The sequence below is a fragment of the Sus scrofa genome, chromosome 16, assembly GCF_000003025.6.
Source record: "Sus scrofa isolate TJ Tabasco breed Duroc chromosome 16, Sscrofa11.1, whole genome shotgun sequence".
NCBI lineage: Eukaryota > Metazoa > Chordata > Mammalia > Artiodactyla > Suidae > Sus > Sus scrofa.
The window spans coordinates 22,290,057-22,303,809 of NC_010458.4; the positions used below are offsets into that span (position 1 = coordinate 22,290,057).

Sequence of the window (13,753 nt, forward strand, 5' to 3'; positions counted from 1 at the left end):
ACATGTGAAAGATGAGATCAGTTGGCACCAAGAAAAAAATTTTAATGAGTTATAATTAGTGTCAAATAACATGGGTATGTTTCTATATGCACTTAGCAAATATATATTGAGCTCCCACTATATGCTAGGCAGTGAGAATAAAAATATAACCAATAGAATGTGGCCCCTATCTTTGAAGAACCTTGAGTCTAATGGGGGAAATATGTAAACAATTGTAGTACAGTAAGAAGAGTGCAATGATAATAGTAAATCCAGGGTGCTGTGGGAGCACATTGGATTGGCATCAGAATTATACTGGGGATTCAAAGAACGCTTACTGGAAGAGGTGACACTTGAGTCTTGAAGGACACGTAGGAGATAGCCAGATGAAGAAGTATTTAAAACCATACTATCACTAAATTATGAATGGATTAGCCCACATTGCCAATGATCTGTGTGGTTTGGACCTGGCTTCTCCTTTTTGCCCAGCTGTGTCCTGGAATTCCTCCCTTGTTTCACTGTTTTCCAGAGCTGGCTTCTTCACTACACAGCTACCTCTCTACAACACTGTGATCACCTGTCTTTGCACTAGACTTGCTATACCTCGCCTGTCTTCCTACTGGTCCACTGAAAAAGTTCTTCTCTTTTATCCCTATCTTCCTTCTACTGGAGCAAGAGAATTGAGCCTAGCCAAGAGGGGTCAGCAGCCTTGTTTGACTTAAACGGCATTCAGTGGAAACAGACTATGGGAGATCTTCACTTGTGTGCCAACTGACTTAGTCATTATGACCAAAAGAAGTGGGAAGACCATCAGTGTGTTCTACCTATTTCTCCTAGTGTCCATAGATTGAGGTGTGACAAGCAAGGGCAGGAAGGACAGATGCATGCTGCCATTTTTAAATGTATATCGTTGATGGAAGCCCTTCACCTCCTCCAGATTTTTAATCAATGTTCATTTACTCTGATTTTCTTAAAATTGTGAGCTCTCGAGCTATGAACAGTAGACTATGAATACTGAACAAATCTGAACAAAGTTTTAAAAGTGAAATAAAATATATAGCAAAGTTAATCTGACATATTTATATGTATAATTGTTATACTTTGTATTATCGTAAGATGTATTTACATGCAGTAATTTCAATGGCTAAAGCTAATACTTTTTTTATCATAATAAGACATTTTGTTCATGTGGGAACATATGATCCGGAAAGGGAGAGGAGAAAGGAGACCTGGTGGCCCAGAGACTCACTCCCCTTTGTGTATATGCCTCTCCTTCACGCTCCTTCCCCTCCCCTAATATATCACCATTTCTAAAAGGAACAGCTAAGAAGAAGGAGTTCCTTAATTGCAGACTGATTTCAAATCACACGTCAACTCCAGTTAATTGAGAGTGGCTGACTGCGTTGCTAAGCTGATGAGAATTCTGAAGCTACCACCCAGTTAAGTTAAAAGGACAGCATAGTCAGAAAAGCCCACCGAATATAAAATAGAGGAGAGAGCCACACATGCCCCGTATTTGTCATCATTGCAGCCATGATTCTTTTCCTTACATTGTTATGAGAGCTGTTGCCTCGTCTTATGGGAGTACATAGTTTCATGTTAAAACCCATGGATCTCATTATATTTATGCCCAATACATTGAAAGATAATATTAGAGCTGCAACCCATGCTGGAAAAATGGGGGGTTTCTCTGGGTTTTTCAAGAGACCTTAGAATAGCTTCCTGGTTTTTTGGTGGTTTTTTAGTTTTTTAGTTTATTTCTGTACAAATAACTATAGGAAAGTTGACTCTGTGGCCACTGATTTGAGTGATGGAAGAATTCCAATTGGTAGTTGATTTAAACAACCAATTATTGTTTTACCGTAACCAGAACAATGTAATAAAAATATTGGACAAAACAAAATGTAAAAATATTATGAGAACATAAGTAGCAAGCATTATGCTGCTTTGAGGAAGAAAGACCTTTTTAAAACAAAGTTTTACTGCACTTTAATCAAAGTGGTTTCCTAAAAATCTAAAACTAAGGAAATAGTTTTGTTGAAGGATAAGGGAAATATTGAGGGCTAACTTTGAAAGTGGGGCCACACAGATTTGGAGAGTCATAGCACAATTAAAAAGTCTCTGAGTTGCTTGTAGAGGAGAATGGGGGATATAAGAAGCTAAAGAGACATATAGGTAAAATTTGGAAAGGGGGGTGGAAAACACCCAAGTCAGATTTTACGTACCTCTCTTTTGAGCTCTTCCCCTACTTCTTCCAGGGTATCAAGAGAAATAGACCATGAACAAGCTAGTCATAATGAATTGGGATCCTAATAGAACCTTGTTGCAATATACTATGAATATATAAAAGTTGGTGGGGGGGTTTCCCCTGATTTACCGTTCCATTTTTAATAATTGCTTAGTTTAATAAATGTGAAACAAAAATCTTCAAGAACTGTAAAAACTACCACCAATACAGCATATCGTATGTACTTACTAAGATTTTTTTTTTAGCATTTTCTACTCATAAAAGTTAAGACGAAATTTCTTATGAAATTAATTACAATTCAGAAAGACTAAATAGGTCATATTTGAGGTCCTAGAATACTACTTTCTGAACAAGTTTGTTGTCATTCTTCAAGTTAGGTATTTTCAGTACATGTTAAAAAACATTTAGTGAATGCTATATATAAATAACCCGTTTCTCTGACACATACATTCACACCTTCTTATTTTATGAGGCATTTCCTCACTAAGAGAATGTTCTGGGGCACACTAATCACAAAAGGAGGGGAATCCTGCCTCATACTGTAGTCAAATTTTTACCTAATTATAATCATTGAAGATTTAAGTAAATCCATTTACATTTGTCTTTTTATGAAACATCTTGCTATATGCCAAGCCTACAAGCACAAAGAAGGGGAAACAAAATTATCTTTTTCTGCCAAGCTATCAGTAGATTCTTGAATAGGAATAGCTAGGTGAAATTAGCCAAGGTATAAACATTAATTATTAACAAAAGGACACTGGCACAAGCACGGATAGAGTGCATGGGACAAATATTGGCATCCTTAAATCTAAGCCACGTAGGGGTCTAGGGACTCAAGCAAGAGTTTTGTCTTAAGTTCTTGGGTATTGATCATAGTTAGGAATTCAGAATAGAAACAAGTCACAAGAATCAAGTCCAATTGAGTCCGGTTCAGATCAGCAAACTAAAAAGTAATTCACTCTCGACAACAAGTGGTCATTCCAACAACCAGTGTATGATCCCAAGAGGTAGGACATACTAGTTCTTTATCCTGGTTTTAATTTGCTAGTGATATACCCAAGAGCAGTTATGGTAAATATTTTTCACTTGTATTCCCTCTAACACTCACTGGACAGACATTTCTAATCAGTCTTTCTTGCTGAAATACAGTGCTTTGTCTCAGGGCTCAGAATTATTCTCAACATTATGCTCTAGGCAGCTACTACCAGTTGATCAGAGTTGATGTGTCAGATGAAATCTGTTTACCAGTTCTGCCTAGAGCCTCCTGTCAGTACTGGTGATTTTAGCAGAATGCTTAGACCTCTGGAAGGATGGGGAAAGGATTGAAGGTAACACATAAAAATGTTTATCTAGCATGCATAAGCTTAAATGCTGTCTCCTTGAGTTTAAACAAGTGTATTGTTGGAGAACTGAATTCAGTATGTGAGTATTTACAACTATACAGGTTTGTTTTGTCTTTGTAGCCTGTTATGTTAGGTTATCAGAGTCTGTTGAATTTATAGCTAAGATGTGGACTTAACTTGGCTGTTAATTAATAGTGTATATGGTTACCCATGTGCTGTAACACTCAGAAGTTTATTCTTCCTTGAAACCCTGCTCCCCATCCACAATTTAAATGCTTAAAGTTGTATCTGCTTTTCATCCAAATTCTAGATACAGTTTATTTTACATGTCTTAATTAATCCTGAAGTTTAGATATTATCTATACTGACTCATTGAATACTTCTTTGAGCACTGTGGTTTAATTCTCAGAACATTCCTATCTATATTTATTAGCAAACCCGGTTTATGTAAAAAAATTTAAATCTACGTGAATGCTAAAATAAATGATACCATTTCTGTACCATAATTTATTTTTCTGGTTAAACAGAATGACTCAGAATTTCCTAGACCCACATAAAAAAGTGATTCATTTTTAAATACAAGTTTTAATAGTCTTTTAAATGAGGTAAATTATTTGTCATGGGGATTTGCTTTTAGCCTCTAGGAAACGACATAAAAAAGATGATGATAAAGCTTGGGAATATGAAGAGCGTGACAGAAGAAGCTCTGGGGATCATAGGAGAAGTGGCCACTCTCATGAAGGAAGAAGGAGTTCGGGTGGTGGTCGTTATCGAAACCGAAGTCCATCAGATTCTGACATGGAAGATTATTCTCCTCCTCCCAGCCTTAGTGAGGGTAATTCATCAGTGTCAACAGATTTCTTACATAAGCTGATTTAAATTTAGGGCTTTAACTTTGAAGAATTTTCATACCTTTTTATGAGTTAATTAACAACTCCTAATTTTTAATCAAGACAAAAGTTTGGATTGGCAGTGGTTATTGTTAAAATATTTAATATTCAGGAAGAAAGTAGAACCAGAAATAGAAATACTTCAAGTTGTTGTTCTTGCATTCACTATTTCTTTTTGTTCATTTTAGTTGCTAGAAAAATGAAGAAAAAAGAAAAACAGAAGAAGCGGAAAGCTTATGAACCAAAACTAACACCTGAAGGTAACATTTTAGTTTGTCTTTATTCATAGTCTTCAGCTTCAGTATTCTACTTGGAATGTGGATAATAAGTTTTGAGATTTTTTCCTTCTCTTGTAGAAATGATGGATTCTTCAACTTTTAAGAGATTCACAGCCTCAATAGAAAATATTTTGGATAATTTAGAAGATATGGATTTTACTGCATTTGGTAAAGTCATTTAAAAATATATTTATTTACCTCTAAATATAAAGTCAATTTAAAATATATTGGAGTTCCCATTGTGGCTCAACAGTTAATGAACCCGACTAGCATCCATGAGGACACAGGTTTGATCCCTGGCCTCTCTCAGTGGGTTAAGGATCTGGCATTGCCATGAGTTGTGGTGTAGGTCGCAGACGTGGCTTGGATCTGATGTTGCTGTGGCTGTGGCATAGGCCGGCAGCTACAGCTCCGATTCAACCCCTAGCTTCAGAATCTTCATATGCCACGGGTGCGGCCCTAAAAAGAGACAAAAAGACCCAAAAAAAAAAAAATGCACATATATATATGTATATATATATATGCATGTATGTGTGTGTATGTATGTATGTATGTATTTACCTATGTGTTTAGCTTTCTGCCAGTTACTTTTCTGGTTACAGAGGCATGATTTGAAATGTAGCTGTGGGGTCAAGTCTAGTCTGTGTTATTAAGCAACTGAAGACTTTGGTGTGAAAACCAAGTATTAAATTAGCTTAAAGGAGTTCCCTGGTGGCCTAGTAGTTCGGGATCCAGTATTGTCACTTGTGTGGCTTGGGTTACTGCTATGGCACAGGTTCGATCCCTGGCCCAAGAACTTCTGCATGCTGTGGGCACGGCCAAAAAAGAAAGAGAAGAATAGAAAAAATAATAATTAGCTAAGTACTAATAGTGTTTTAAGAATCCTGAGATTGCAGCTATCACAGCAGATTAGAGTAATTAGGGAAGGCTTTATGCAAATGAAACTTGAGTAGGCCCTAGATGAGGAGGGTCCTAATATGAGCAAAAAACCTATCTATCAATTTATTCTGAAAGCCAATATTTACCAAATGCTTACTGTATGTCAGTGGTATATTAAGTGCTAGAGATGCAAATGTTAATATCTTGGCTTTAAATAATATAGAATCTAATATGGAAAACAAAACAGTAAAGCATTTAGAATACAGTAGGAATAATTTAATATTACATTTACAGTAATATAGGTTTATTAAAAAACACTGCTTACAGTATTTAGAGCTACTTTCAACAATTTTATGCCACTTTCAGCTGATATAAACACTAGTAGTTAATATATACAAAAGCTAGATGGCATACAATAATTCTGATGTGAGTATATCTATTTGAAAATGTTCGAAAAGGTATACCACTTTGTATTTTAAAAGCATTTGTCTTATGACAATTACTTGCCTAAGTATCATTAATGCATTTTCCCATTATTTGGAATATCTGTTTCCTCATTTCTAAAACTTTTCCACTTCTATGCTGAGAAACTGTCTTCCGTGTCATTTAAGATCCCAACAGGCAGTCATATGACACTCTCAAATTAGGATAATTTGATAGAGTTATTTACAAAGAGCCTGATTATAAAGTTAGGAGCAGAATATTACTGAAAATTGGGATTAATTTAAATTCTGGGGTTCAGAATATTACTGAAACCTTTGGGGTTCCCAGAGGAACAAGGTGCACAGAGAAGTCAGCAGGCTCAGTCAGTAGGGAAAAAAATATTGTGCAATGGGTTGCCTTGAAAAAAAGTGATCTTTTGGTCAGAGGGCATAGGCAGCTTGAGGAGATCTTGCAAGGAAGAAGTTAGGGATGGAAGAACCCTGACGTCACTCTCTTTGTGACAGGACACTCTAGTGGCTGAACCCAAACAGAAACCAGAGGGCATGAAAGACTGTTGAGGTGGTCTCTGTAGGTTAACCTTCTGGGCAGAGAGCCTGGTTCAGAAGGATCATACAGTAATAAAGATAACTATCTCTTCTTCTCATCTTAGAACTCTAATTTTAAATGTCCTTTCATTCAGGGTTTGTTTGAGGTTTACAGAGGCTTCTTAGAATGTTGTTTAGTTTGTTTATATTTGTTTGTGTATCCAGAAATGTTACTAAGAAGTAACACTTAACTGTTTTGAGCTATTTCTCTTGCTTACACTGTGTGTATTTGAATTGGTTTTTCAGGTGATGATGATGAAATCCCTCAGGAACTGCTCTTAGGAAAACATCAGCTTAATGAACTCGGCAGTGAATCTGCTAAAATTAAAGCAATGGGTATAATGGATAAGGTATCTCACTAAAAAATTATAAATTTACATACTATCTAATGTTTGAAATTAAAATTTTAAGGGTAGATGGCAAAGTTTACATAAAGTAATAATAATGAAAAGGCATGGTTGCCTTTAGAAAGTCTAATAGATTTATTTCTTTTAAAAAAAACAAAACTTGGAGTTCCTGTTGTGGCTCAGCAGTTAACGAACCCAAGTAGGATCCACGAGGATGCGGGTTCAATCTCTGGCCTCACTCTGTAGGTCTAGGATCCAGCGTTGCCGTGAGCTGTGGTTTAGGTCACAAACGTGGCTCAGATCTGGCATTGCTGCGGCTCTGGCATAGGCTGGCAGCTGTAGCTCCGATTTGACCCCTAGCCTGGAAACTTCCATATGCCACAGGTGCAGCCCTAAAAAGCAAAAACAAAACAAAACTTGGATCAAAGAAATAATGTATAAATCATTCTAACAAAAATCAAATTTTTCATTGTCTCAGACATTCAGATTATTTAAATGCGGGTATAGGAGAGTTCCTTGGTGGCTCAGAGATTTAAGCATCCGGTGTTGTTATTGCTGTGATGCAGGTTCATCCTGGGCCCAGAACTTCCACACGCTGTGGGCATGGCCAAAAATAAAAATAAATGTAGGAATACACTAAATTTTTCTTTGATAGATCCTTTAGTCATTGACCTTAGTGAAGGAGTAAAGCTAAATTTTCAATACATTAATTATTAATAAGTACATAACTTCATTACTTTGGGCTTTATAATACCTTTTGTAAGCTGTCTTTCCCATAAGTTCTCTGTTGTTAAGTAATCCTGTTACACTAATGTAGTAGCAGAATATTTTTCCATTAATAATAGCTTCAAGCAGTAGCAATGGCATCAAGGTCTAGCTTTCTGTAATCTTTATGGGCCCCTAATCATTCCCTAAATTACTGAATGATTGCTATGCAAATAAATTTCAAAAACAGTCCTCTCCTCTTCTAACCAGGGTCCTCTTATGCAGAATTATCTAAGTCTTAAATTTCTTAGTCTGCAATATAGAAATAATGATTTGTTTTCCAAGGATAGCAGACAAAAACTTAATAAAAGATCATGTTTATGGATGGACCCAGAGATTATCATACTGAAGTAAGCTAGACAGAGAAAGGCAAATGGCATATGATATCACTTATATGTAGAATCTAATTTTAAAAGATACAAAACTTATTTAAAAAACAGAAACAAACTCCAGATTTCAAAACCAATGTTATGGTTACCATAGGTGAAACCCAGGGAAGAATTGGAAGGGTGGGACTAACATACACACTACTGTATAAAATAGATGAGTAATGAGAAGCTGCTGAATAGCAAAGGAAAATCTACCCAATAGCTTATAATTAACCTATATGGAGAAAAAAGAATGGATATGTTTATATATATGGCTGATTCATTTTGCTGTACACCTGAAAATAATACAACATGGTAAAACAACTACACTCCAATAAAATTAAAACATTTTTTAAAAGGATTCCTTATGAGTTCCTGTCATGATTCAGTGGTAAGGAACCCAACCAGTGTCCATGAGGACACAGGTTCAATCCCTGGCCTCGCTCTTTGGGTTATGGATCCGGCATTGCCGTGAGCTGTGGCGGAGGTCACAGAGGCAGATTGGATCTGGCATTGCTGTGGCTGTGGTGTAGGCCAATAGCTACAACTCCAGTTCAACCCCTAGACCAGAAACTTCCATATGCCACAGTGTAGCCCTAAAAAGACCAAAAAAAAAAAAAAAAGGATACCTTAACACTTAACACAGTTTATAAAAGAGTTTTATCTTAGATCCTTTGTGGTTAGCTTAGATTTAAAATAATAGAAGAAGGATTAATATCATGAACTCATAAAATATTTTTAAGCTAGCAGAATTATGTGAATCAGTTCAATTTTGAAATTAACACACACAAAAAAGAAAAGATCGTATTTACCTGAAAAATTTATTCTCAACAAAGTAAACTCAGTTTATTTCATCTTAAAAGTAGACTGGGAAAATTTTTCATGTTTTTTTACAAAAAAATATTAATTACTCCTTTTTTGTATTCATTTATATTAGTTTCAAGTGCACAACACAACAATTCTATATTTGTATTGCAAAATGATTGTAACAGTAAATCTACTTAATATCCATCAGCACACATAACTTTTTTCTTATGAGAACTTTAAGTTCTGTTCTCTTAGCAACTTTGAAATGTAAACTGCAGTATTATTATCTATAATCACCATGCTATACATTACTTTCCTAGGACTTACTTATAACTGGAAATTTGTACCTTTGGAGGACCTTCACCTATTTCACCCATCTCCAGACTCCATCTCTGGCAATTGCCAATCTGGTCTTTGTATATATGAATTCTCTCTTTAGTTTCCACATATATATGAGATCATATGGCATTTGTCTTTCTCTGTATGACTCATTTCTCTTAGCATAATACCCTCAAGGTCCCTCATCCATGTTGTCCCAAACAGCAAGATTTCCTTATCCATCCATCAGTAGACACTTTGGTTGCTTCCATGTCTTGGCAATATTACAGTGTACATGGGATGCATAAGTCTCATAAAGTTAGTGTTTTTGTTTCCTTTGTATACATACCCAGAAGTGAAATTGATTAAATGATAGTTCTGTTTTTAATTTTTTGAGGAACCTCCATACTGATTTTCCATAGTGGGAGCACCAATTTACATTCTCACCAACAGTACACAAGGGTTCCATGAGTTTGGTTTTTAAAGCCAGATGTACATATCACATAATTAACCAAAAATTAATGTCTTGTTAGTTCACATTTATTGTGTGTAAGTGGTATGTTGATTTATTTTGTGTAGAGGAATATGGTATCAGTATTCTGAAGTGCCAGTCTTAGTTTTTACAAGTTCCATAGTTACATATAGCCAGTGTTTCTGTTTCACTAGATGAATTCGCAAGTATTTTCAAAGCATGGACAGTTTACCTAAAGTCTCCATAGTTTAATCTCTTTTGAACTTATCTAAAACAATATTTGGGGGAAATTTTTTCTGTACTCCAACATGTGTAATCAAAATGTACTTAATGTCAGTTACTCTCTTTTTCCTCCCATTCGACACCTCTGGCTGATTCCATTGAGATTCCTAGCTGCATGATAGGAATCTTAAAGGAAACCTATTCAGTCAAGGGAATGAGTAGTAAAAATTGCCTCCTGGCAAAACCTCTAAATTGACTAGTAATTTTTTAAATATAGAAAACATTATTTGTAAGAAATGAAATAGATATATTAAAAATAAGAAAAACTTCTACTAAATAAAGCAGTATTTTATTGCATTTATAACTTATTTCTAGTTTTGGGCTTCTGTTACTCAGAATACTACCTCGAATTTTTAGACACCTGTGGAATAACATTCTGGTATGGAAGCCATGTTATAATTAAATCAACAGATGAGATACAGAGAGAGTGTGTGTTTGTATGTGTGTGTTCATAGGTATATTCAGTGTCACTTTCACAAGAGCAGGGTGCCAGACATCAGAACAAATGCAGTCTTAATTAGTTACATGGCAAGATTTGAGTTAATAAGATACATGTGTGCCCATAATGTGTTTTTCTCTTCTGTCTTTTAGAAACAAGTAATGAGTTCTCTACATAGTTCAGATTTGAGTAGAGGATATAAGTGGGAAAATTTTATTTTCCCATTCTTTAACGGGGTGTTAATGCTATATATGCCATAGGCCAAAGGCGATAATTATACACTTTTACCAAAACCGATAAAAGAATTTATGCTTCTCTTTTAGCTTTCCACTGACAAAACTGTGAAAGTCCTAAATATCTTGGAGAAGAATATTCAAGATGGGTCAAAGCTCTCCACTTTGTTAAATCATGTAAGTTTAAGATCCACATTGTTAATTTCACCCTTATTATTGTTAATATGCAAATTTTTTCATAAGTTCAAATTCAAACTTTGATTTATAGGGAAAATTGCAAATTTCATTAATTTGAGCTTGTTAGCACATTTACTAGTTCATATTTATTTAGCCTTGCAGTTAGAATTGCATTTTTAGTGGTTTAAATTAATGTTACAGATTGTCAGTTTACACCTTTGATATAAATAAAAATAATGACAGATATAAATTCATTCAATTCAAAGGACTTTTTTTTTTTTTTTTTTTTTTTTTTTTTTAAGGGCTGCACCCATAGTATATGGAGCTTCTCAGGTGAGGGGTCAAATTGGAGCTACAGCTACCAGCCTATGCCACAGCAACACGGGATCCGAGTTGCGTTTGTGACCTACCCCACAGCTCAGGGCAACACCAGATCCTTAACCCACTGAGTGAGGCTAGGAATTGAACCCAAAACCTCATGGTTCCTAGTCAGATTCGTTCCCTCTGCACCACTATGGGAACTCCACAAAGGATCATTTTTTAATCTTACATTATACTGCTCTTTCTGTAAGTGTATGAGTATTTAAAATGTCCTTTCAGGAGTTCCCGTCATGGCCCAGCAGTTAGCGAAACTGACTAGTATCCACGAGGACGCAGGGTTGATCCCTGGCCTCACTCAGTGGGTTAAGGATCTAGCATTGCTGTGAGCTGTGGTGTAGGTCACAGATGTGGCTCGGATCCTATATTGCTGTGGCTCTTGCATATGCTGGCAGATTGGACCTCTAGCCTGGGAACCTCCATATGCCATAGGTGCGGCCCTAAAAAGACAAAAGGACCAAAAAAAAAAAAAAAAGTCCTTTCATTTATAAAATGTTAGTAGGTAGTAACTCTTTTTCTTGACCTTCCTTGGAGAAATAGTTAGCAACCTTATGGTGATTTCTAATATATACTATAGTGTTAATCCTTATGTATTACTTTTATACCTAATTCAAATTGTCATTGAAAAGATATTAAATAAATTAATTCACATAGAATTCTTAACAGTGCCTTGCGCATGATAAGTTCTTTTTTTTTTACTCAATGAATTTTATTACATTTATAGTTGTACAGCAGTCATCACAACCCAGTTTAATAGCATTTCTATCCCAAATCCCCAGTGCATCCCCCACCCACAGATAAGTTCTTAATAAATCTTAACTGCAATTGTCATTAGATTTTAGTATGTTTTTTTCAAGAACAGTAGCAACATGGTGTAATGATTTATGAACTGATTAAAGTAGATTACCTAGGCTCTCCCTTCCTACTGTATTATAGCGACTTTCAAAATCATATGTGCATTTGAATTGATCTTGGTGTCTCTATCATTAGTGAATTCAAACAGTAATGCTTATAGGAATTTAGTATAAGAGAAGGATTTGGGAACATTTGAGTTATTTTTAAATGATTATAAAAGTAATGTATTACAATAAATTTTCAAAGCACTCAGCAATAACCACTATTAACAGTTTTGATAGATAATACTTCCATTCTCACATATACATATAAGGGATTAGAGAACCCATAGTGGCCATATACTACATCCTTAGTCTACAAGTTTTATTTAAAACACTTTGGCAAGACTTTGTGGTAAATATCATCACGAATCAAGAATTCCAGAGAACTGGCTTAGTCTTTTCTTTCTTTTTCCCAGCTGCACCTGTGGCAGATGGAAGTTTCCAGGCTAGGGGTCAAATTGGAGCTGCAGCTGAGGCCTACACCATAGCCATAGCCACAACAACACCAGATCTGAGCTGCATCTGCGACCTACACAGCAGCTTGTGGCAACACAGGATCCTTAACCCACTGAGCGAGGCCGGGAATTGAACCCATACTTTTACAGACTATGTCGTGTTCTTAACCTGCTGAGCCCCAGTGGGAACTCCATGGCTGACTCAGTCTTAATTATTTTTATTCCTTAGAACCTTAGCACTATTTAGTGTGTTGCACTTAGCCTTAATGTTTGGTATGAGTGATAACCCTTCTTAACTGACTATTCTAAACAGCAATTTTAATACCATAGAAAGTCACTTTACCTTATTTTTTAAAGTAGATATGTAAACAGTAAAAGCTAGAGATTGAATTTTTAGGCATTAGTGATATAGAAAACTCTTCTCTGCTTTACATGTATTATATTTTTATTTATTCCTTTTCCTAGTGTTATATGTGCTTTGAATAGCATGCAGTCAAAAGCATTCCTATAATATAAAGTTGATATTTCATAGCTAAGGATGTGATAGGAGGATTTTTTTTTTTGTAATTGATAGTTCTTTTCTTTTTTCTTTTTTTTTTTTTTTTTTTTTTTTTTTTTATTTTCCCACTGTACAGCAAAGGGATCAAGTTACCCTTACATGTATAGAAGGATTTTAACTTTAAAAACATTTTTCCCTAGTTGTAATGCATGTTGCTGATGTGTAAATTAAAATATAGTCTGTCAGTTGTTGAATTATCTGTTTTAGAAGATAAATTATGTTTTCAGTAGTTTGCATAATCATCACTTTTTAATCTCAGTTTTAGAAATATAGTATTGTTGAAAAACGGGTGTTAGGAATGATTCAGTCAGTAACATTTTACTACTTTTTATTTTTTTTGTTTGTTTGTTTTTTGTCTTTTTAGGGCCGCACGCTCAGCATATGAAGGTTCCCAGGCTAGGGGTCTAATCAGAGCTGTAGCCACCAGCCTACGCCAGAGCCACAGCAACACCAAATCTGAGCCATGTCTGCAACCTACACCAGCAACGCCAGATCCTTAACCCACTGAGTGAGGCCACGGATCAAACCCGCAACCTCATGGTTCCTAGTTGGATTCGTTTCCACTGAGCCACAGCGGGAACTCCCCCATTTTACTACTTTTAAATAAGATTC

At 35.6% G+C, this 13,753-nt stretch overlaps 1 protein-coding gene across 5 annotated transcripts in view; it reads left to right on the forward strand.

Moving 5' to 3' along the window:
- Window positions 1–13,753, forward strand: part of NIPBL (NIPBL, cohesin loading factor) — a 211,919-nt gene that overhangs the window by 137,602 nt on the left and 60,564 nt on the right. For all 5 annotated transcript variants that reach the window (XM_013984737.2, XM_021076592.1, XM_021076593.1 and 2 more), the window contains 5 exons: window positions 4,208–4,405; window positions 4,649–4,720; window positions 4,817–4,906; window positions 6,892–6,995; window positions 10,767–10,853. In XM_013984737.2, coding sequence (XP_013840191.2) covers window positions 4,208–4,405; window positions 4,649–4,720; window positions 4,817–4,906; window positions 6,892–6,995; window positions 10,767–10,853 — 551 coding nt within the window. The remainder of the gene's footprint in view (window positions 1–4,207; window positions 4,406–4,648; window positions 4,721–4,816; window positions 4,907–6,891; window positions 6,996–10,766; window positions 10,854–13,753) is intronic.